Source organism: Cupressus sempervirens, chromosome 5, assembly GCF_028749045.1.
Source record: "Cupressus sempervirens isolate cs-2001-9-10 chromosome 5, ASM2874904v1, whole genome shotgun sequence".
Taxonomy (NCBI): Eukaryota; Viridiplantae; Streptophyta; class Pinopsida; order Cupressales; family Cupressaceae; genus Cupressus; species Cupressus sempervirens.
Genome location: NC_143122.1, coordinates 1,026,393,122 through 1,026,419,789, shown reverse-complemented (window position 1 = coordinate 1,026,419,789; position 26,668 = coordinate 1,026,393,122). Strand labels below are relative to the sequence as shown.

The 26,668-nt window shown below is 39.2% G+C and overlaps 1 protein-coding gene across 7 annotated transcripts in view; it reads right to left on the bottom strand.

Moving 5' to 3' along the window:
• The window catches only part of LOC149559432 (uncharacterized), a 291,923-nt gene that overhangs the window by 63,103 nt on the left and 202,152 nt on the right, over positions 1 to 26,668 (bottom strand). For all 7 annotated transcript variants that reach the window (XM_089833327.1, XM_089833332.1, XM_089833329.1 and 4 more), the window contains one exon: positions 4,643 to 4,746. In XM_089833327.1, coding sequence (XP_089689453.1) covers positions 4,643 to 4,746 — 104 coding nt within the window. The remainder of the gene's footprint in view (positions 1 to 4,642; positions 4,747 to 26,668) is intronic.

Below are 26,668 nucleotides of genomic sequence, written 5' to 3'. Positions count from 1 at the left end.
TCAATTTGCAATTCAGATTTTAGACCATTGAAATGGCCGTATGATGCAAGGGAATCCGTACACCTAGTTGGAAGGGAAAAGGACAAGTCATACGTGTTTTGAGGGTTGTATGTTGAACATCCAAATGTTGTACAGTATGCAACTTGGTGATGGTCGTACAATGTGCGATTAGGGCAGTGGATGTCGTACGGTGGAGGGGTATGTAGTTGGCCACACTGATGAAGGTCATACGATAGAAAGAGAGGGTCGTATAGTGGCTAGCGCAAGACATACAGTAGCTGGAGGTAAAGCAGGAGACAAGAAAATGGCCGTATGGTAGGCATAGATGGCTGTATACGAGGGGGATGGGAAGATGTATGGCTAATTATGCTGGGCTACAATGGCAGATGATGTACGAAATGAAAGGGAAATGCTAATTTCTATAATCACCAACTTATGGATCCAAATTCATGAAATAAATCCAAACAAGAATAAAGTTTGAAACACAAATAATCTTCAATTGATATTTGCCAAGAAATAGTGCTCCAATTTGCCAGATCCAAGCGAAGTATTACATGCAACGCTAGAATAGGGTGAGGGTTGAATCCCACTGAAACTGCACAAGCCAAATAGGGAAGATCTTTCACTATCAAAATTGATAACGATCCAGAACTCCAACAAGAATTCACAATACATAGAAATAATCCAAAAAAGGCATACCTAATGACTACCTACAAGCCATGCTTAAATACCCATCAGGGAGAAGTTTCCGAGGGTGTACAAAGATAGCCGATAGCGACACAAACTATAGAAACAAAAATAAAAATGGGTCCAGGATATATTAAATCAATTGGTCCATTAACAATAGTTTGATTAATGATTTATTTTATAAGCGGAACATTATAGGCATTCCTGAAACAATTGAGGGATATCGATGCATCCCACTGAGCACTCCAGGAACATAGGTAAGTCCTTGCATTTCCAAAGGTGGAATGGGCATCGCTGGGGGCACCAGAATGCAATCCCCACATCCCCAATGCGTCCCTATTCCAAGAGCACTAGGTATTTTTCTTTTTTTTGGCAGAGGAGGGGGAGGGGCCATTCCCAGGGTACACTGATTCTAAATGAGTATGAAACCACTCAAATAAGCAAAGAAGCCTTTTACCCCGATAAGATATGATAAAAATATTAATGTCCAACAAGAGACCAACTAGGATCTAAGGGACTGGAGGATACAACAATACAATAAAGAACGAAATAGTTGGCGCACCAAACGGTGTCCGAGAAAGTGCTTAACATGAAACCAACAAAAGGGAACAAAAGACAAGAAGGACTAGGGATTCTTGATCGGTGAAAAGAAGTCAAGCACTAAAGGATAAGGCTCAATACAAAAAGGGGTTTGGGGCTGTCTCAGGGAAGCACTAGAAGTAGGGTGCTATCATCTGTGAAAACAATGTCGAGATCTAACTGATCTAGTATGTCCGGAGATGGTTGTAGTGAGTTGTCATTTTGTACCACACGAAAGGGATAAGAACGGAAAAAAAAGTTGTGATGAGCTGATCGAAGGTCTAACTCTGAGGAAGCATGAGTTGTAAAGTATGATCCCATAGTTGGGAGGTCTCTCAAAGATCAAGAGCTAAACACCACTAGTTAGAATAGCTAAAGAAGGTTGAAAAGGATCTACAGTCTCTGAAAAGGCAATAGAACCTGCCTCTAATCTCATAGTAGATAGGGCACCTGAAAATGAAATGGGACTCAGTCTCAGCCTTAGATCAAGTACAAAGGTGGAAAATCCGATCCTCTTGGGGCATGTGGTGATCTGTCTAGCACCAAAGATAGTGGGAACCGACTCTGAACGACCCCAAGAAGATGCGTAGGACGTGACTCCAGCGTTGACTCAAGTACCAGGGATTCACAATAATCTCATCTTGTATATCTAGGAAGTGCTCCGAATAAAAGGCCATCCGTGGGTCCAAAACCCTAGGAGGGTTAGTCCAGGTCATGGTGATGTATTGTCTGTCTATGTCAAGTCTGACATACCTATTCAACTCCTGCTATGAGGGGAGGTGATGGACAGAAGCATCTAGGGAGAACTAATATAGCGGAAGATGATCAATGTCAATCCCAACTAAACTCAATAAGGTAGTAGCCTAGGTCTACCAACTACGAGCCCTAGATCCCCTAGCAAAACTAGCAATGCCAACTAAGGAGCAGTAAGCAAGGTAGGAGTATTTGTGATGACCATCAGTGGAGTCTGCAAAGTCTTTGAGGCGGTGGATGAACCAAATCAGATCAAAGATAGCACTAAGCTGAAATGGATGAGCCCCAAATTCAGCCAGAATAATATTGTGCAAAGTGTAACGGTAATAGCGGATAATCCGACAAAGGAGAAGGGTCTGAACCCACTCAATCGAGGCCCAATCAGAATCCAGAAGAGAAGGTGCCCAAATCACTAAGCCATATAAAATTGTTGGTCTGATCAAGGAGTCCAGGAGAGATAACTTGGACTTGGTGTCCTAAAAGTGATGTATGAAACATTGTTTCTCAATAAAGGCGAGGGAGCCCATACCCTTGGCCACCTAGGGTAGATGAGTAGGTCTCATGCTAAAGCAAGGGCAAGAGAACTTGACCCTGAGATAAGTATATGAGTAGACAATCTCAATCGGATGGCCCCGAAAGCTAAAGAGAAGATGTGAGGTCTTAAGTCCGTTGAAAACCATAACCCAAGTTTTACTCAGGTTCACCACAAGCTAACGTTGATCGCAAAAAGAAGCCATTCTGTTAATAAGCCTCTGGAGCCCCTCCAGAGAGGAGGCCAGCAAAACCACACCATCTACAAATAGGAGAATAGAGATCATAACTTGGTGTAAGTAATAGCCATCATCGAAGAGAGAAGTCTCAAGGAGAAAGGTCTCCAACTCATCAATATAGATACCAAACAAGGTGGGGGAGAGGGTGCAACCCTGCTTCATGCTGATGGTACTCCGAATCTGTTCTAGAAAAATCCTTCGGAGTCCTAAATCTACCAACCATGGTCTCATAGAGTCTCATAATTGTTGTCAAGAGAATATTTGAAATACCAATGTCCCTGAGTCTCGGGAAAAGGGTCCCCCGAGGAAAAGAGTCAAAAGCCTTACAAAAGTCTACAAAATAATAGTAGACTTTCATAGGGCGATATCATGTCTCCTCAATGATAGTCTGAAAGTCACAATGTGTTCCATAGTCTGGAAGTTAAAACGAAACCCCGCCTGCCCTCTAGCGTGAATCTACCTCATGTCAAGCTATTTGGAGAGGATAGTGTTCAAGACAGTAGCATAAAGCTTGGCAAAGGTGTGTCCAATCATGATGGTTCTATAGTTGTCGGGGTCCAAAACCAACCCGAACTAGTAGATCAGATAAATCACGTGTCTCAACCAAGAAGCAAGGAACCCAATACACACTACTTTGTTAAAGAGCATCGGGTGAAAGGAGCACAAAATTGGGACACTGAGCTTGAAAAGCTTCGCTTGAAAACCTTCCTCATTCACGGCTCTGCTACATCTCATAAGTTTGATGGCCTCGCTGACGATGGATGGAGTAAAAAGATGGCAATGGGTGGAGGGGGGTAGGATGAATGGGCTGTTGGCTAGGGATATCGTACAAAGTGGAGGCATGGGACAAAAAAGAGTGCCAGTCAAGGGTGGAGACTGGGAGAGGGAGGCGAGGGAACATGGTACGCCAGAAGGCTTTCAAGTCACGGGCAAGCGTATCGAAGAGAGATCTACACTACATATCAATGAACAACCGCTTCTTGTGACAAAGAAAGCGGTGGTACGACGAACGCATCTGAGTGTAAGAAGGGGAACTGGCAGCAAAAGAGGCACACGGGGAGCACTGGAAAGACTTACACTCATCATCAAACCAAAGGTTATCTTGCAAGGAGCCAAAGCTTGTTAAGGAGTGAGCTGTTATCTTGCACCAGATCCAACTAGAAAAATAAGAAGTCTTCTTTCAAAAACTAATGTATTTCTCACACACACGATTGTCTAAATGTGTTTCTCACTAATGCTCCTCACAAGAAAACCTTGATATGTGCTAATAGTGCACCTAACCACAAAAGAATTATCATAGCCCATCTTCAAAGGTTTTCCATACAACACCCATACATTGCAACCACGACTCTGCACCTCAACATAATAATCCAACATTAAGCATACCTTCCTTGTGAAATGAGCAATGAAATTTAGAAATCACCTACTCTGCACAAAAATATTTGACACTTATAAGAGTCTCATTCCTCATGAACAGGTAATCCTTCGGACATTCCTCCACTCCATTGCCTTTCACCACATAAGCAGGAGTTATCTAATCATATGCAAGCTGCAGAAGTGCAACATGTTTCTGTCTGAGATCCAACTCAAGTCATGGTGAGCAGAATTCAAGAAATGAAGTTATAAAGATGACTACACTTCGATGCAAGACAGAAGAAATGACATACAAAAGAAAACAAATCACCAATTTTCAACAGGCCATGATATTTCTGAAGATACTGAATTGTTCTAATGAAAATCTTGATCGTTAGAAACTTAAACCAACTTGCAAGACCACTTAACTTTATATTTCCAAAAAAATGATATGTTTTCCAACCACTATTTTGTAACCCTTCAATTAAAGGAATAGTTACCTTTTCCTGGAATTCCAAAACATAGGTCGTATGTGCCTTAGAGTTGTTGTAAAGGTCACTCCCACAATAAGCATCAGCACTGACAACAGTGAATCATAGGAACTCTGACAGAGCATAAACAGTTATTATCAGCCTGAACAAAATAAGAAAAATACACTTAGAAACACCCTTAAATTGAACAGAAACTATATGCAGAAAAAAATTCAGTTATATCTAATTGACAACAGCCATTACATTGCATAAAAATACCCATGTTTGTCTAAATTGATTTAAATCTTAAAAATATTGCATTTCATACATTTTCTTGTAAAATTAGACTTGTATCGAAGTTCCAATGTAACAAGTAACATACACTTTGTTGTATCCATACCAAAAATAATCATACTTACATTCTAAGCTTAAACTTGTTTCTTAAATCATCAATCATTTCAAACCATATGGTGATGTCATTTGTGCCATCTCTAATTGGTTTGCTTGTACAGCCAAAAAAATGAGTTTCCCAATGCATCTGGCAAAGTGAAAATTAGAGTTTGGACGACAAATATAAGGGCCAAAGTTCATCAGGTCCTGAAAAAATTCACTCAGCATAAAGGAGCACACTTATGTGAAGACTTCAAAATCTTCAAGTTATCAAATCAGTGCATAGTGCAGTGGCGCATGCCTCTAGGAATGAGAATATATATTTCAAAAGATGTGAAACAATAGAGGGGTGATCTTTAGAAGGCTAACATGAAATGTGCATTAAATTTTTCTCCCTATGTAAGAGAACACAGTGCACCCTCATAAATAAAAGAACGAGTTTCTAAAAATAACCATTGTAAGCCCATCATCTCTTTTTTCACTTCTTGTTCAGGAAGACAAAAATTTGCAATGGTGTAGATAGGTGCACTACATAGAAAAGGGATACAAGTGTTAAGATTTACAAATATGCAAAGCAATATAGAGTAGCATAATTCAAAATCAATAAACAATACTATAAGTGTTTAGGCATTCAATAGTGCATGCCACAGAGGCTGAATACACTGATCATTCAAAATTCAAAGATACTCTCCCTTGTAGATTCATTCTGGAGGTTGACTAAGGTTTCCAATAAACATGTTCATCAATCGAAAGGCAAACTACTTTCAACTGACAAAAGACATATTCATATGAGGAAACCTGCACTGCAATAGAGACGACAGATTTTTGAAAACAGACAACACTTTTTGCTTTAATATATAAGGAACAGAAAGTTCTCTATATGTACGAAAATCTGTAGAAGCAGAAGCAAGCTAAAACTATGAATGATATGCATATAAAAGTCCATTCCTCTATCTTTCTTCAATATTCCTTAAAGGTCCACAGATTTTTGAATTTGATAGGGGCTAGTCTGCTAAAGGTCATCATTTCAGTGATCTCCAGAAAGGTTTTCTTCATATTCAAGAAAGTTTTACATCATCAAAACTCATTTTCAAGTGATGTTGTAGTACCTAGGATTCTGTGCTCAATTTTCAGAAATTTTCATCAATCACACTGCTGTTCATACTCTTCTAGGCTGCTATGTTTCAATTTTGACACATCCATCATTTTAACAATTAATTTCAGAAAATTCCTAGGGTTTCATCATCATTTCACCAAGTTTTAAGTCAAGATATCAGCAGTAGACTACAGTGTATTCCTCAGAATTTCAAAAGTGAATTTTCATATTATTATGACTGCTTTTTAAAGGTTTGATAGTGTTGATGGGTGTTTTGTGACACTTGCCAACACAGAATAAGATACCAAGTTCTGTGACACTCATCAACACAAAATAAGATACCAATATTATGTCCTCTCTTGAACAACAAAACCTCAAATGCTAAACTATGCAATAAAATAAGGTAGCCCAAAACATGTGACTTTATGTTGGATAGACTCAGTGAATTTATGTGATTTTGCTGGTTCTCACAATGAGACTTATAATATATTCCTGGATTTATCAAATCTTTTTCTTAAAAAGCTGCTTGAACTTAAACATCTGATATAGCCATTTAAGTGATGCTTTCTTGCTAATCTATCTTAAACTCCAACAAAATATAAAAGGGAAAGGGTTAGGGAATCCAAACTACTTCTAACTCTTAAGGACAATGATAACGACAGATAATCCTCGGATAGAAAAATTCCTTATGAAATGATCTTCAGTGCAAACTTTTAATGTTCTGAAAAAATTTCATATTGTAAAAAATCCATCCAAATACCCAATACTTGCAAATCCAAAGGAACATCCGCAATCGAACTATACCCAAAATGAGATTCAAACTAACCATACACAGCAATTTGCAATCAATGCAGTCAAAATGGAAGAAGTCCCAAATGAGATGTCCAATCTAGCATCCAAAAACACCACAACAGAAATGACAAAACAAAAAAACAAAGCACTAGCAATATAAGGAAACAAGAACTTCAATTGTCATTATGTTGGCTTACTAATGCAGATTAGAAATTTAGGACATAAACCTTATTCCCAATCATCACTATCAGATCTATTCACTCTGCTCATTTACCAATCTTCCATCTGAGAGCTACCGTCCGATTATTAAGATGACTCCTAAACTGCAACTATTACCCTACTTATATAGAAGATCACTAGCCACAGGTTGGCTTATCCAATCAACAATCTCCAAGATAAAGGAAACATATTACAAACCTATAGGTCGGGACTCAACTCCATAAGAACATCCCCAAATAGATACCTAATGTCACATGGATACACAAGAGAGTCAGCCATACATATAACATCATAAAACAATACATAAATTAGCATCACATGTCATGAAATTCCATCACAAGCCAAATCACACCACCTTGGATGAAGAACAGGAAAGAAAATATAGGACCGACCAATCATAAGATAACTTCATCTAGAAACCTCGAAACAAGTTACAAAGCTAGACATAGAATCTCCACGATGCCTAGACCACGCCATAAGGATCACACAACATAAGGAGCTAACTAGAATAACCGCTATCTAAACCAATGGAAAACTGTCCAACTGGAATAGGAAACAGACAAACTGAAAGGAAATCTTTTTGGGTGATGCAAGGATGCTCCTACATCAAACACTCCAGGTGAATAGAAGATGTTCCATAAGAGGAACTTATGAACATCTGACAAGATTTGGAACATAAATAGCATGCTCATTCTTAACCTATATACCCTCTTCATCAAAAGGAAAATGGTTGCACTGACTCTGCACATGACTATACCCATTGTTGTTAATTCAAGTGCTCAACACCAACCTAGTATACTTCTCATTATATGGTACCATTCTGCTCTGATCATCTCACTATACCAATTGCTTCTTCTTTTGTCACCTCTGCAACCAACAACTAATATTTGCTTCTTCTACTATTTGACTCCTCTGACATCATTTAGCTTCTCACCCTCTATCTGCCCACAAGATTGTGTTTCTCATCTAACACCACTCCTTCAGTAACCTATTGTAACATCATCCGATTGACACCAGCATTCAATTCCACCAATTCAGATCTATTCATTAGATTCTTCAACAACTATATAACCTCGGTAACCTTCTCAGCCACCTATTGCAAATCCATCATGATTTGATCTGAAGCAATTTGATCTCTCAAGTTCTAAGTTCTCATTATACTCAGGTTCTTAGATATAATGTTCCAAGCGGTTTCGGTCATGTTCCTGAAAGTTTCAGAGATGCTCCTGAATGGTTTCTGCTCTACTACCACTATAATGTTCCAAACGGTTTCGGTAATGTTCCCAAAAGTTTCAAAGATTTCCCGAACAGTTTCGAAGATGCTCCCAAACAGTTTCTGCTTTGATACCACTATAATGTTTCGTTCTAGAGTTTCCTTATGAAATCCTGTACTATGCTTTAGGTAGTCTTGTTGTGTGCTTCAAGTAGTCTGATTAAGTGCTCCAAATAGTATCCCTCAGTGCTTCGGGTGGCCAGTGCTTTGAGTCAATGCTTCAGGTCAATGCTTCAGGTTCATGCTTCAGGTCAGTGCTTCAGGTGGCCAGTGCTTCATGTAAGTGCTTTGTGTGTGGCCGCTGCTTCAAGTAGTTCTTCTTCAGTGCTTCAAGTCAGTGCTTCAGGTAGTTCCTCTGGGTGGCGATGCACAATGGAGTGAGGCTGTACTACAATATTGGAGCACAAGGAGGTTGTACTTCAAGGAGCAGGCAATGAGAAGTCGTACGGTGTAGGAACAAGTGATTGTACAGTGGTCTTCGAGTGACCATATGGTAGTGGAATGAAGGGGTCGTTCGGTGACAAGGGAAGAGGTGGTCGTACGGTGGAGGTGGAGAGGCAATTGTGCAGGATGGAGATAATCAGGCTGTACACAAGGAAGGACAGTCATACGGTATGGACAAAATGGAGGCCAAAGGGGAGGTATGGAAAGATGGTGGTGCGTTGAGGTTGTACGTCCGTACGGTGATACAGAAGGAGGTTGTACGGTGAAGTAAAGGTAATTACGGAAAGGAGGAAAACAAAGAAGTTTGGCAATGTTATTCACAATGCAAAATGCAATATAGTAAACACAAACACCTTGCAAGAACCCAAAGACCAGCTAAATACACATTTGCACCAATTAATAATGATATTTCACATATAGACTAAAAAATGGAGATTACAACACACATAACCTTCAATTAGATTTGCTAAAAGATGATGCTCCGATTTGCCAGATCCGAGCGAAGTATTACAGGTGACGGAATAGGGTGAGGGTTGAATCCCACTGAAATCAAAAATAGCCAAGTAGGGAAGATCTTCCACTTTTGAAATGGCGAACAACAGAGAACCCCAACAGGAATTTGCAGTACAAAGAAATAATCCAAATTGCATACCTACAACTACATATAAACCGTGCTCAAATACCTATCAAGGAAAATCTTTCCCAAGATGTAGAAAGATAGCCGACGACAAAACTTACCAACGGATACTAAAATAAAAATAGGTCTGAGATATATTAAATCAATCAGAACCACAAATACAAATAATAACTTGGGCCCATAATAATTAATTAAAATAACTAATTAAAGGTCCCCTTATTATATGTCATGTCCCCATTTTGGAGGCAATTTGATTTAATTAATTTAATTAATTAGGTTGTCCAAAATAATGAATATTTTATGAGGATGACTAATTAATTATTTTAATTAAATAAATAAGTGGTATTAAGTTAATTATTTATAAAGTTATCAAATAAATAAATATTAAAAGGTAACTTTATATTTAATTAATTTAATAAAGTGATTTGAATTATAAAATATTTTATAAAGTCACTTTATTAAAAAATCAAGAGTTCCCCTTTTGAGTACATACATGGACTTTGTAAAAAGAAAAAAAAGAAGTAATGTTAAAACTCATGTATTATCCCACATTGGCAAGACGGAAGCGTGGAGCAAGTGAGGAAGGGATTAAAAGAAAGAGGATAGCTCTCATTTATTCATGCTTGGAAATATCAAAAAAATTGAAAAATTTTCTAGAGATTATGTCTCAATAGTTTGGAGGACGAAATCCCTTCAAGCTGGAAATCTTGACCCCATTGAAAGATATGGTCTTGAGATTCAACATAGTAGCAGTCTGAAAAAGCAGAACCGATAAAGCAGGCTGAAAAAAAGCAGGTACGAAAAAAGCGGAACCAAAAAAGTAGGCTGAAAAAGCGGGTACAAAAAAGCAGGCCAAAAAAGTAGTTCAAAAAAAGCAAAGCAGAAGGGGCAGCATAGAAGGAAATTATTTCAGCCATCTACAACCAGGTTCTTTTGTTAGTATTGTTTTTTAGGGTGTTATAAGCTTTCAGCTGTAAGTGTGCATTATACCAACATTATCATTTTGTAATCCATGTAAATGCCAAAGTCTTGGCCATATTTCATGAGCATTGTAATTTTCATTGCAATTAAGAAGATAATAGTTGCTGGTGTCATTTAAGCAATTTAATATCATTATTTATCAACTAGTTAGTTTGCATACCAACTGTTTGTAAAAATGCTAGTTGGCTGTAAGTGTTCATTTCTCATGCTTAGATCATATATATGCACTGAATATTGTCAAAATTAGTAGCACACTCATGTTAGGTCATTGTGTAGTCCATTGTAGTCTTCTAGCACAAGATTTTCATTGATGCAAATTGTAAAAAAGTCATTTGAAGCTAGCTGAAATACTATATCAGTCATACGTCCCTTGCATGTGAATTGTTTGATGAAATTCCTTGAGCTTTCATCAGCATTTTTGAGGGCAGATTTGAGGAGGGTTATTACAGTGGTATCAAAGCTTGCTTGCAAAGTGTTTGACGAAATGTCAAACAACTGAAGTATAAAGATTTTTTGGTGTTTGAAGAAGTTATAACTTATTAGGGTTATTACAGTGGTATCAGAGCTATAAGTCCTGCCATCCTGTGGAGGTCTTATTTGGAATAGCCAGATAAAGAGAAAAAAATGTTTGACAACATGTATATCAGTCCGGATCACGTAAAGGAAAGATTCTTACAGATATTAGACACCTTGGCACAGGGATAGCGATTAGCAGAGCAGAAAGCACAGGAACAGAGTCAGAGATTGGAGCTTATGATGCAGATGATGGCTCGTCAAATGGGGTTGAATGCTAATGTGGGTGGAGGAAATAATCAGAATGGTAATAATCAGGATGGGATACATAATGGAGGCAAACAAGTTGGGAACAATTTCGGTCATGCATCCCAGCAAACTAGGACAGTGAGTTCAAGGCCCATGATTCCCACATTTCCTCCTAGAGCCCCAGAGCAGCCCGTACCAGAGCCCCAGATCACTGATATACAGGACCAGTTAAGGAGATATTGGGAAGCCGGAGGTCAGATTTTACTGCTGCAATTATCTTTAGGGAGTATATAGATGTGCGGATGAAGCATATGCCTCGTGGACATGACAAGAACCAAAGCTATGAGCTACGAAAGAAAGTAGGGAAACTTCAATTACCATATTATGATGGCTCGGGGAAGTCTACAGCAAGAGCTTGGGTTCAAAGGCTTGACACATACTTTCAAATGAACCCTATGCCTGAGGAAGAAGCTATTAAGTATGCAGCAATTCACCTGGATGGGTTAGCACACGAGTGGTGGCATCATGGTATGGTCACTATGGGTCATGCACACATTACCTCATATGTGGAGTTTAAGGAGAGACTGATTGAACGTTTTGATAGGCCTAAGGATCGTACCTTCCCTATGACAGGCAGAAACTTGTATGAGGAGTTTAACAGACATGCTGATTCGATACAAGGAGACATTAGCATATCTTCAGGTAATGGTTTATCTGCATCATCTTTACAGGTAGAAGGGGTTACAGACGTTGTGCAGGTTGAGCCAGAAGGTGATATCACAGGCACACCGGATTGTGCGATTGACACAGATAGTGATTCCAGTACAGTTGGGCTGGATGAAGTTACAGCAGTTGAGGATACTGTCATGTTTGAGGATAGTACAGTTGATCAGAAAGTGAGCATTCAGGACTTTGCAGAAAGTGAGTATCAGGCACAGTTGGATGCTTCTTCACATGAGATAGAGGCTAATAGCTCTTTACTTGGTTTGGCACACCAGCTGAAGACAAGGGACAATAATATTGTCACGGCTTTATCTCATCATGATAGGATACATGGATTGATTGAGAATCACATTTGGATGATTCAACTGCAAGAGAGACAGAAAGGAGTCACAACAGGTTCTTCTTGTGACGACTTACAGCATATCAAGGAAGGCATGGAGGCAATGAAGTTGGCTCTCTAGGATTCTGAGAAACATATGGACGAGCATTGTGTTGAAGTGAGTTCAGTTTGGGAGTTAGCGCATATAGCAAGGACTCAGTTTCCTTTTACAGCCGGGTCACATGTTGATGATGATATGAGTACGTCTAGCATTCACACTCCGGATTTAGAGACTGTAGACAGGTTCATGAAGTCAGTTGGTATTGTTCACATTACTCAGGTGAGAAGTTTACTTGAATTGCCAGTTGGTTTCCGTTCATGGATTAAATGTTGGGATCCTTATCTTAGTACTTGGGATCGTTTTGACCGGAGATATTTATCATTCTTTGGTAGTAGTATCTGTTGCACCATCATGGACTTGATTAGTAGTTTGCCAGGTGTAGTTCTCATCCATGCCAGCAACTTGTTTGATGCTGGAATTAGTTTTTACACACCTTTGTTGGGCATTGTTCATGTATCCAGTCGACCATTCTTGTTGGAATGGGTTGATGATTTCTCAGATATGACAAAGTTTATAGAAGAGTCCCAGGATCTGATTATTACAGATGACACCCAGGGGGATGTTGTGGACAGTTTTGAGGACTTAGTCTCCTCAATAGTTTCCTTTGATACGGAGGTTTATGTTGATGCTTCAGTCACTCCGTTTGATGATACAAGTTCAGCAGTTGGACTGCAGAATTTGGATGGCAGTATTACAGACGATAGCTATTATGAGGTTACTCCTTTGGACAGTGTACCAGGGGTAGAGTATAGGAGTTTGACCAGCCAACACAATCATGTGTCTAGTCAGCTGAGAGTTAGTGAGCGAGACATTGCTATCGTTTGCGAGCATTTCGATGCTACTCGTCAGTTGTTAGCAATTTATGGATGGGGTTCTCCTACTAGTAATGAGCAGGGAGGCAGTTATCTTTCCTTGACAGAGATCCACTCTTTATGGGAGGCTATTCGGATTCTGAGATAGAATTATATGCAGTTGGTAGCCGACAGAGATTATCTTATGGAGTGGGGGAGTACAACATACGAAGCATTATTGGCCAAGGAAGATGAGGTGAGTGAGCTTACTCAACAGCTCGAGGTGACTTCTGAGATTCTTGAGAGTACACAGTTGGCTTTCGAGGAGTCACAGTTTCATTTGGCTAAGGTGACCATGGAGTTAGAGCGACTGCAGTCTTTACTAGATTTTGTACAGTCACAAGCTATGGTGTTTGATGATCCGAGGATGTCCATGGTCGAGATTGTCAGAGACAGTGGAGATGGGGATGCATCCATCCTTGATACTAACATTGGCATATCGGGTTCGTTCTCACTAGAGTCAGGTTCAGTTGAGTTGGGTGTTGCAGCAGATTTTTGTGGTATGCCTGACATGGTGGTGGCCTCTAATACTGATGGCACGGAGACTAGAGATGTTGTATCAAAGATCATGTGTAATGTTGGTGAGCCAGCAGTTGGCATGGTTCCTGCTAGTGATACTACTCCCTTGGTGATGTCTTCGGAGGTAGTAGTCAGTTCCAGCTTGGTTAGTGATCGATTGCAGTTAGTTTCATCTGGGTTGCAGTCTGAGCCATTGACTAAGGTTGGCGCATTCTATCGGCATTACACTGTGAGGCATGCTCGTCAATTTACCTTTGATGACCATGTTGATGAGATGATGATACAGAGATATACTTTGATTCCTAGTGCTTATCATCAGTAATGAGATGGTTTGACGCCACAGGATGAGAGTTGTGATGGGCATGACATGGCGATAGGTTTTGCGGTTGACAGCTTGATAATACATGACTTAGAGAAGGAGTTTGGGAGTGATGCTTCAACAGTTGTTGTTATTGATTCTACTCCTTTGGCTATGACATCTCCTGACTTAGCTGGTGATCAGTCACAGTGGGTTGTATCACTTGTTCATGGTGAGCTGTTGACTGAGGTTGGTTCTTTTTATCAGCATTATACTGCAGGGTATGTACATCAATTAGCATTTGATCCTTGTGTTGAGGAGTTGATAACAGGCAAATTTGGTTTGGGTTCCATTTCTTGCTGTTTATCTTGTGATGTCTTTTCACCATCAGCGGTGCATAGGAGTTATGGTTATGAGACAGTGGCCGGTGATCTGCAGAGTTGTGTTGACTGCAGGAGTTGTACAGTGTGTAGATTCTCCATACTTGGTACAGTTTCATTTGGGAGCGTTCACCATTGTTGCAGAGTTGGATTATACATTCCGTATAGGCCAATGGGATGCGTTGATGGTATTTACTGTGTTGGCAGCTTGGTTTGCCCACTTTACTTGGGTTCTGATGTTCTAAGAGTTTGTGTCTCGTGGGTTTTTGACTGTGGCAGTTGTGATTTTGGAGTTTGGTTGAGCTGTAACTGTCAATTTGATTATGGATTCCTCTTGGTTATATTGCAGAGGATATTGCAGGAGCCTATGTTAATTAACAATGGTATAGTTCATGACTACATTTGGGATCCAGGCGGATTAATTGGTTTATTGTTCAGCCATTGCTTGGGGACAAGCAATTTCAAGAAAGGCGGACTGTCATGTCCCCATTTTGGAGGCAATTTGATTTAATTAATTAGGTTGTCCAAAATAATGAATATTTTATGAGGATGACTAATTAATTATTTTAATTAAATAAATAAGTGGTATTAAGTTAATTATTTATAAAGTTATCAAATAAATAAATATTAAAAGGTAACTTTATATTTAATTAGTTTAATAAAATGACTTGAATTATAAAATATTTTATAAAGTCACTTTATAAAAAAATCAAGAGTTCCCCTTTTGAGTACATACATGGACTTTGTAAAAGGAAAAAAAAGAAGTAATATTAAAACTCATGTATTATCCCACATTGGCAAGACGGAAGCGTGGAGCAAGTGAGGAAGGGATTAAAAGAAAGAGGATAGCTCTCATTTATTCATGCTTGGAAATATCAAAGAAATTGGAAAATTTTCTGGAGATTATGTCTCAATAGTTTGGAGGACGAAATCCCTTCAAGCTGGAAATTTTTACGCCATTGAAAGATATGGTCTTGAGATTCAACATAGTAGCAGTCCGAAAAAGCAGAACTGAAAAAGCAAGCTGAAAAAAAGCGGGTACGAAAAAGCTGTCCGAAAAAAGCGGAACCGAAAAAGTAGGCTGAAAAAGCGAGTACGAAAAAGCAGGTCGAAAAAGCAATTCGAAAAAAGCAAAGCAGAAGGGGCAGCATAGAAGGAAATTATTTCAGCCATCTACAACCAGGTTCTTTTGTTAGTATTGTTTTTTAGGGTGTTATAAGCTTTCAGCTGTAAGTGTGCATTATACCAACATTATCATTTTGTAATCCATGTAAATGCCAAAGTCTTGGCCATATTTCATGAGCATTGTAATTTTCATTGCAATTAAGAAGATAATAGTTGCTGGTGTCATTTAACCAATTTAATATCATTATTTATCAGCTAGTTAGTTTGCATACCAACTGTTTGTAAAAATGCCAGTTGACTGTAGGTGTTCATTTCTCATGCTTAGATCATATATATGCACTGAATATTGTCAAAATTAGTAGCACACTCATGTTAGGTCATTGTGTAGTCCATTGTAGTCTTCTAGCACAAGATTTTCATTGATGCAAATTGTAAAAAAGTCATTTGAAGCTAGCTGAAATACTATATCAGTCATACGTCCCTTGCATGTGAATTGTTTGATGAAATTCCTTGAGCTTTCATCAGCATTTTTGAGGGCAGATTTGAGGAGGGTTATTACAGTGGTATCAGAGCTTGCTTGCAAAGTGTTTGACGAAATGTCAAACAACTGAAGTATAAAGATTTTTTGGTGTTTGAAGAAGTTATAACCTATTGGGGTTATTACATTATATTATTTTAATTTTGGGACTAGTTAATTAATTAATTTAATTTAATTATCACATTCAATTTTAGGACATGACAAATCCTCGCTGCCCAAAATCACTTGCCCTCAAGCAATCCATCATCAAACGAAACACCAACAGCTCCTAAGTCCCAAATCAAATGCCCAGCCAAGACAAGTGAAATGACGTCAATCCTCAACAACACCACATTGCTATCAAACTTTCGTTGTGCCACTCTGATATAAATATTGGTGTATCCTTCACCAAGATCCCATTGAGACAAATTGATGAAATCTTTCACGTCATTATTTTCAAAGATCTCTATGGGTACGGTCATGCACACAGATGTTGATGCTAGCACAAACTTAGCCATTGCCACAATCACAACGACCACTATTATATTTATGACGGATGAAACCTTGCTGAAAAGAGCTTTAGTGGTGAGAATGTCAAGGATGAGGGCCTTGACTGTGAGTACCTCAACGACAAGAGCTTCAGTGAAGGGTGTCATGATGATGGGAGCCTCAACAAAGAGTACCTCAAAAAAGGGAACTTTGGCAAAAAAAACCTCAATAGAGAGTACCTCGACAACAAATAAATTTTTAGCTACAAATAAAACCTCAATGGGACATAAAAACCCAGTTGAGGCCTCAATGATGGATAGAGCCTCGACAATGAGCAATGTCTCAATGGCGACAAACGTAGCTATTGCTATTGATGCAGCCATAATGACGGACACAACATGATGATGGAGACAACCATGACATCGTCGATGGACACAACTACGGCGACGGATACACACTTGATGACAGATATAGACTTGACATTGTTGACGGACGCAACAACGGTGACGAACATGATGGACTTGGCAATAAACACAGTTGCGGTGACAACAATGAAAAAAATGAAGACATACATGACGATAACAGTAATGTCAAACAGGAAACAGACAAGGCGGCAGTGATTACAATGGATACAATGACGATGACGGATATGGCAACGGTGACAACAATGGACACAATGACACTGACGGACACTAACTCGACATACACGGACTCAGCGTCGGTAGTGGACACAATAGTGACAGACATGACGGTGACGCACACGAACTCAACGATGGACACAGAGTCGACATCGATGGACAGGACAATAATAGATACAAACTCAACGTTGATGATGGATACGAACTCAACGACAAACACAAACTCAACATCGGTGATGGAGATGATGGTGACAGACACAAACTCAACAACGAACGTAGACTTGGCTTTGGTGACAAACACAGTGGTGACAGACACGACAGTGATGGACACAAACTCGACGACAGACACGGACTTGACATTGGTGACAAACACGATGGTGTTAGACACAAACTCGACATCGGTGACGGAAATGATGGTGATAGACACAATGGTAACAGACACAATGATGACAAACACGATGGTCATGGTGACAAACACGAACTTGACGATGGACACGGACTCAGCATCGGTGACAGACACAAACTTGGCGTCGATGATGGACATGACAGTGACGGACACGAACTTGGCATTAGTAATAGACATAACAGTAATGGACATGATGATGACAGACACAACAATGATGAACATGACGATGACAGACACAATGATGATAATAGACACGAACTCGGCATTAGTGATGGACATGACGGTGATAGACACAAGGACAGTGACGGATATACAACCTCAGCACCAGGCAAGACCATGATGATGGACATTGCTTCAGTGACAAACACACAGCCTCAACAACAAACAAAACCTCCGTGACAGACACAGTCTAGGGCACAACTTCAATGATGGGCACAACTTGATTCATCCATGTCTTCACAAGATCCATGCAAGCAACTTCTTCATTTTTTTGGTGTTCTCCCCATGTTGGTGTTGTAGAAAGATCTAGCAAATCCTCCTGGAGTGGCCTGTAATCATGCCTTTATTCTCCTTATGTAAAGCATCACTCTTATCATTGTCATCCATTTTCTCCCACTTGTGCAAATGAGATATTAGTTTTTCTTCACAATGCTTGAAAACATTACTGACCAATCTATATGCTGCTATAGAGGGGATACATTCTAGATTACGAACAACCCATAACATAAATATGATGGGTTGGGATATTTCATCCATCTCTTCAATGCACGAAATCATAAGACTCTCCATAGCAACTGAAATCTTAGTATCCTGATCTTCCTTGATGGTAACCAAGAAGTGATGAAACATATCATGGACCAAATTTTGCAATTTGAGATCTAAGAGAAGGTTACTCTGACATTTGCACAATTCTCCAATATTGTAGATCTCCTACCAAAAGGGTCACTACTGAAGTCATTAAGACTCTAAAAGCTATCGACTATTAATTGCAATATCTCTATCATGGTGTTATCATCATACGGTGCTTTAGGAACTAAAATTCTCAAGACCTCACTGAGACATGCTGCAACTACCAATCTTTTATCCTTTTCATGGTGTCTCAAAAGCCTAGGTTGACTTAAGGCATCCTTAATTGGCAAGAGGATTCTCTATATAAATCTTGAAGGTAATTGGTCCACCTGACACAAACATACTTCCAAAATATCTAATGGGAGATCAACACCCTCACTAAGCTCTTTGCCAATCTTTTGTAGTGCTTTCAACCACCACTCTCCATCGTTGTCAGGCGCCATAGTGTGATCCAAATACCAATATATCTCAATCATCCCAGCAGGTTGGCAAGATCACCAACTCTAATACCACTATAATATTTTGAACGGTTTTGGTAATGTTCCTGAAAGTTTCGGAGATGCTCCCGAATGGTTTCTACTCTGAAAACACTGTAATGTTTCGAACGGTTTCGGGAATGTTCTCGAAAGTTTCAGAGATGCTCTCAAAAGGTTTCGGTAATGTTTTTGAAAGTTTCGGAGATTTTCCGAATGGTTTCGAAGATGCTCCTGAATGGTTTTTGCTCTTACCACTGTAATGTTCCATTCTAGAATTTCCTTATGAAGTCCTAACTATGCTTTAGGTAGTCTTGTCGTGTGCTTCACGTAGTCTGGTCGTATGCTCCAAATAGTATCCCTAAGTGCTTCGGGTGGCCAGTGCTTCAAGTAGTTCTCCCTTAGTGCTTCAGGTGACCAGTGCTTCAAGTCAGTGCTTCAAGTGGCTAGTGCTTTAAGTTAGTGCTTCGGGTGGCCAGTGCTTTAGGGAGTTCTTCAGTAATTCAAGTTGTCAGTGCTTCAAGTAGTTCCTCTGGGTGGCAATGTACAATGGAGTGAGGCCATACTGCAATGTTGGATCACAAAGATGTTGTACGACAAAGAGTAGGCAGTGAGAAGTCATATGATGCAGGAACAAGTCACTGTATAGTGGTCTTCGAGTGGCAGTATGGTAGTGGATTGAAGGGTCGTATGGTGACAAGGGAAGAGGTGGCTGTACGGTGGAGGTGGAGAGGCAATTGTGCAAGATGGAGACAATGAGGTCGTATGGTGGGAAGAATAGTCATACAGTATGGACAAACTGAAGGCCGAAAGGGTTGTATGGAAAGATGGTGGTGTGCTAAGGCCGTACGTCCATACAGTGATACAGAAGGAGGTTACACAGTGAAGTAAAGGTAATTATGGCAAGGAGAAAAACAAAGAAGTTCAACAATGTAGTTCGCAATGCAAAATAAAATATGATAAACACAAACACCTTGTAGGAAATCAAAGACCAGCTAGATACACACTCGTACCAATTAGTAATGATATTTTGCACATAGACTCAAAAATGGAGATTAGAACACATATAACCCTTAATTAGATTTGCCAAAAGATGATGCTCCAATTTGCCAGATCCAAGCGAAGTATTACAGGTGACGGAATAGGGTGAGGGTTGAATCCCACCGAAACCAAAAAAAGCCAAGTAGGGAAGGTCTTCCACTTCCAAAATGATGAACAACAGAGAACCCCGACAAGAATTCGCAGTACAAAGAAATAATCCAAATTGCATACCTACAACTACATACAAATCATGCTTAAATACCCGTCAAGGAAAACCTTTCTGAGGGTGTACAAAGATAGCCGACGACAAAATTTACCAATGGAAACTAAAATAAAAATAGGTCTAAGAAATATTAAATCAATCGGAACCACAAATACAAATAATAACTTGGGCCCATATTAATTTATTAAAGTAGCTAACTAAAGGTCCTTTTATTATATTATTTAAATTTTGAGACCAGTTAATTAATTAATTTAATTTAATTATTACATTCAAATTTGGGGACATGACATTAGCCTTTCTTCCTACCTCCTCCAAAGGAATTAAATTAGATCTTTTTCATCCTTCATGATAGACACAACATTCCTTCAACAATCATGAATAGCACGGACATCATATTACCAAGGTGCACCTTGGCCTCCACATAGCATCCAACCATCACTGTATGGCTTGCAACATATATCGTACGGCTTCCTTATACCACCGTATGGCCAACTCCCACAGTTGTTCCCACACACTATATGTCCATTTTGTACGGCCATCCCCTTATCTCCACCGTATGCCCACTCTGTTTCACCCATAGCAATCGTGCAGCCCATTCTAAGCCACCGCACAACTCATTCCTTCCCATCGTACAGTCAACTCCATACCCATCAACTGTACAACCCACACTCTACACTGCATACCATACAGCCATCTAGAGCTCAGTGTACGGCCAACAATATACACTGTACGGCCTCTATCTTTACCCTCCCACTTGGTGTACCGCATGTACGGACCTTCCTGCCATGTACAGCCATCTCAATTTCCTCTCTCTCAGTCTAAAATCTAAGTTGTGAATCGGACAAATCCTCACGCAAAGGGAACATAGGGAACAAAACATTACATTTGATTGCACCGATTACACTGAAGTTTATTAATTCACGTAAATGCATAAAGTAATCACTAATTTAACATCAAAAAAATTAGCAACAATAACTCAAAAGAACATTCTGGACATACATAAAAATGCTCTCTTCATTATCTCTTAGAGAACATATAAACTCACCCTTTTTGCACACAATGTGAAACCAAAAGCCATTGAAAGTTTCTCTAAACAATTCTCTAGAGTTTTTGCCTTTGGAAAAAGTTCTCCCTTAGCTTACAATTTGCCTTGTATTTATAGGCTTCTTAACGTTACTACCTTCTTTCCTCGGTTAATAAATAACTTATTTTTGTGTGATTTAAACAAAGTTAATAACTTTACAAACATTCCACAAAAAAAGTCAATTGCCTAACTTTGACTGAAAGTGACAAAAGTCACTATTCACAAAAGGTTAATTTGAAGCCCATAGCATAAAAGAGAAATAGAATATTGGCCTTGTCGGAATAAGTTTTAGTCTTTATCTGCTTCATTTTGATGTAGTACAAGGCAAGTGTGTCCCCAAAGGAGATGACCAAGCCCCTAGCAAATAAAACTCAATAGAAGTACACAAGATATAATTGCAAGAAACACTTTATTTTCAACTGATCTTCAATTACATCAAAGCTCCATATACATTCCACTGATTCATAAGACATGTCACATGATAAAATATACTATATGCCAAGCTATATGGCCTTCTTGGTTCCAGTCAAGGTACATGCCAGATTACAGACCAAAGCCCGCTATCCAAGCTTCCTCTAAGTATCTTCTTGAATGATACTACTTCAATACTACTTCCATGATACTTACCAGGACTCTAGGACATTACATATATAGCCATCATGACACACAAGCCAGCTTGAGTTCACAGTCTCCAATAAAAGGAAGCCTGTATTGCATTATAGGACTAACCCTCAATGAATTAATAACCAAATATATAATAAAAGAAATAACATTATGCAGCCTTAGGTATAGGTCCACACATAAACCAACTGCCTAGATACAAGAGCAAGCAACCTAACTCTTAAATATAGAACCACACCAAAAATACCAGGCATCACATGAAGAGCAACACAGGAAATCAGCACCCCAGAAGATGAAGCATAACTTTCGCTAGATGTTACATAGGATTATGTGCACTTACAGTAATGATCCATGATAAGTCCACCATATGAAACTAAGCCCGCAGAATCTGGAAATAACAAACAAGTGTTAGCCAATACAAACTATTATATAGGTAACTGCTAAACAGAGAACTGCATATATATTTTTGGGTGATGCAAAATTGCCAACAGCCCAAGGATGCTCCTGCATCAAACACCCAAGGTGACAATGAGATGTTCCATAAGGACTTATGAATATTTGAAAGAATTCAGTGCATAAATCCCATGCTCATTCTTAATCCACAGATCTTCTTCATTAATCAGCACAGAAATTTGTCCAATCTTACTGCTGCAACCAACTGTATCATCAAAAATCTTAGATCTACTACTACTATTGCAACTACCAAGATCACATGAATCATATCTACTCCATGCCTTCATCTCATTAGAAGTTTTCCTTCTTTTACCTCTACTCTTAATCTCAAGATCTGATTACTTCAAGTCTGATTGTCTTTCATCAGCAACAACCTCAAACATAGGTTCTGCTATCTTCAAACTGAAATTCTTGAAAACAAGTAGGTTCTTTGCTTTCATAACTTCTTCATCATTCAAAGGAAGCAAAACAAGTCTCTTACCATCCTTTTCAACTATAATAGTATTCTTTCTACAATCATGTATTATCTCCTCTATCAAATTGCCAAGGTCTTACAAGTAAAACATGACAAGCACTCATGTCTATTGCATCACATAAAACTTCATCTATAAAAGGTTCAATACTGAAATTAACAAGACATTGTCCCTAACCTACGACCAATGATCATCTTGAAACCAACTAATACCATAAGGAGTAGGATGTTTCAATCTTTATAAACCAAGTTTCCTAACCATCTCTTTAGAAACAAGATTATCAAAACTACCTCCATCCATAATAACTTTGCAACATTTACCTCCAGACAAATAGTTTGGAATAAGTTCCTTCTTGCACTAGTTCAACATCATGCTTAACCAACATGATTCTCCTCATCAAAAGAGATTATCCAACTTCTAGTGAAGCCAAATCAACATTAGAAGATTCCACATTTTGTTCTTCTTGTGCTACCAAGTTCTTGTCAACTTTCCATTAGGACATTCAAAACCTCGGTGTCCATCCTTACTACATTTAAAACAAGTACCTCTATAAACAAACTTTTTTTAAAGAACAAGTTGCTTACCCTTATCAACTTTAGTAACTTGCTTACCTTGCTTTCTTCCAAATTCTTCAGCATTCAATGCATACTAATAAGCATCTTCAACTGAACTAAGCTTCAACATACTCAATTCATCTTGAACATTGAATTTCAAACCATTAACATACCTTGCAACTTTTGTTTAGAAGATTCAAGACATCCAAATTTGATTTGTATTTTGAAAATTTTTCAATATAAGCCTTCACAAACATATCATTTTGCTTCAAGTTTTGCAATTTCTTAAACAATTCAAGTTCATAGTCTTCAAGGATAAGTTTGGCCTTCAATCTAGAAGTCATGGGTTTCCATCTAGTAATCTTAGGTTCATCATAAGCTTCTCTATCCTTCTACAATTCTTTCCACCCTAAGGTAGCATGACCTTTCAACTTAGTTTGTGCTAGCCTAACTCTCTATGGATCTACAATATTTTCAAGCTCAAAATAATCCTCAACTTCATTAATCCAATCTATCAACTCCTTAGGATCTAAAGAACCAGAATAATTTGAGACTTCCATTCTCTGACTCTCACCAACTTATTCCATAGCCTTCAACAATCTTTCTTCTTTTGCAAGGATCTCTACTTCAAGAACTTCAAGATCTTTAGCAGCTTCAAAGTTTCTTCTCAAGCCATTCAAGACATTTCAGATCTCATTCCTCAGCTCAGCCTTGAATTCTTCAAACATATTCTCAAGCCTCCTAAGGTTCATTCTTTTAGGCGACATACTGACTACAACAAGGTGCAACTACCTCAAATTTTGGCAATCTATACACCAACAAGGATCAACAAGTCTATAACAGGATTCCACAAAACTTGAACAAGTCCTCTTCAATTATGAGTCGGGACTTCAATCTAACACCTCACAATCAAGGATTCAAGTCTTCACAAGCTCTTCCAAGCTTAACCAAGATCAGCTCAGCAACTATAAGATCCAACCACTCTTTGACAAGTTACCAACAAGATCAACCTCTAGCTCTAATACCATTCTGATGCAGTACAGGCAGGTGAGTCCCCAAAGGTGATGACCAAGCCCTAGCAAAAAAAACACAACAAAAATACACAAGATATAATAGCAAGAAACACTTTATTATCAACCGATCTTCAATTACATCAAAGCTCCACATACATTCCACTAATTCATAACACAGCTCGCATGATAAAATATACTATATGTCAGGCTATAAGGCCTTCCTAGTTACACCAAGGTACATGCCAGATTACAGATCAAAGTTTGCTATCCAAGATTCATCTATCTTCTTGAATGATACTACTTCAATACTACTTCCTATTGGGAGGTTGGTGCCTCTATCCACTCTAGGTGAAGGTACCATACAACATAGATCGATGGATTTGTAACATATGCTTAATCACCTCCCGCGGATCCTAGTCTCTGGCTATTGTGACATTCATTGAAAGCTAGCTCAAACTTTTAGTGTAATGGTAATGGTGATTCCAACAAGTGGTATCAGAGCCCTGGGTTACGGGTTCAAATCCCTCGAGTCATGCTAACAGGGAGATTGTTGGGAGGTTGGTACCTCTTGTTTACCGTACAGAGTAAAAAGTTACTTATTGCATGTAGTATAGCAAGATATAACACAAAACAGATACTCTATTCATATATGCAATATGCACTTCACTGCTTACAATATGATTATGCTCATTACCATGATTATGATCCAAAGTCCCTTCCAAATGGTGTACATATACTTTCTCGAAGGGGTGACTCAACTGTCATGTGCCCATTCGGATACTATTCTACCTGTCGGCTACAATATAGAATTTACCGACAACATCATCACCCCCAAAAGAAAAGTCATCTCTGGACAACAATACAACAAAACTCAAAATAAACAACTAATTACATCAATGTGTAGATACTAAATAGAGGGATTCGTCCCTAGCATAGTGGTCGTCTGCACCCTCAGTTCATTTAGCTCTACCCGTAACTTGTAGACTTGCTCCTTCCGAACTTTCAATTCTGCTTCCACCTCCATCTAAAGCTCCAAAGCTGATTGCATCATCCCAACAATCTCTCCCAGCTCTTTCTCCTTCTCATCTTCTACTCGCTCTTTCTCTGCTGCTAATTGTTCCTTCTCCACTGCCAATTTCTGTAGCTGACTCTGTCTGTCTAACAAGGCTGCCCTCTCGAATTCCCAGGCTGCCCTCTCCATGGCTAACCTGGCAACTGACTCCTCTCGAGCCCTCTTAGCTGCTACCTAATCTGCCAGGCTCCTCCGAAGGGTGTAATATGCCTTCCTATGTATCTCCACTATTTCTTGATTCAAAGCCTGTACTCGGCTCTCCATACCAGGACCTCTCATCGTGGCCCAATCTTGTCGCATCTCTGCAATCTCCACACTCAGCCATCCCTATTCCTCGAAACAGACTGTAAAGGTAGTCAAGCATCCTAATCTTATGAAGGATACTACTCCCTCCAACTTCTTGACAACCATCTGCATAATAGTTGCGGCGTCTTCTTCGTGGTACAATCTCTAACGAAGTGCCCCTAGAGGTTGCACGCACGGCACTGTATCATCAGCCGTCCACTCACGCTGTACTGTATCCAACTCTGGCCTCCATTGTTATTATTATTAGCACTCCTTCCATGCTAGTTATTGTTACGATATCCCCCTGAGGTTGCATCGTTGTTCGTGTTTGCTCCAATGGACACTTCCTAAGTCATTAACACTTGGTGGTGTCCCTTTGACTTCATATTGAACGGGCATTCCTTTATGGAATGTCCCGCAATCTGGCAGATATCACAAAATTGTTTTTTCGGGCAAGAGCCCTTTGTGTGGCCTTTCTCTTTACAGTCCGTACACCACAATTCCCCCTTCATCGAGTCAGGATTGTTTTCCAAATTTTTAAATTCTTTCATCATCCATAGCATATCCTTCTGCAATGCTCGGACTTTCTTGCTTGATTCTTCGTCACTACTACTGCTTTCGGATGATGAATCCTCTGAGTCTGACGATTTGTGCTTCTTCTTCTTGCTTTTTTTGTTCACTCTCCAAGTCCATCGCCCGATTATACACATCTACATACAATGATGGAGGTACAATCTTCATTTTCTTCTTCAGAGCTGGTCGTAGCCCCTCAACAAACCATCGTTTATTTAATCTATTAGCTAGTGGACTCTCCATCTTCCCCACCAACTATTTTAGTCTTCTTGCATAGACACGGATCATTCCGTTCTTTCCCTACTTTGTGCTGTATATTTCTGCCACAATTTCATTATTCTCCCTTAGCAGTCGGAACTCTG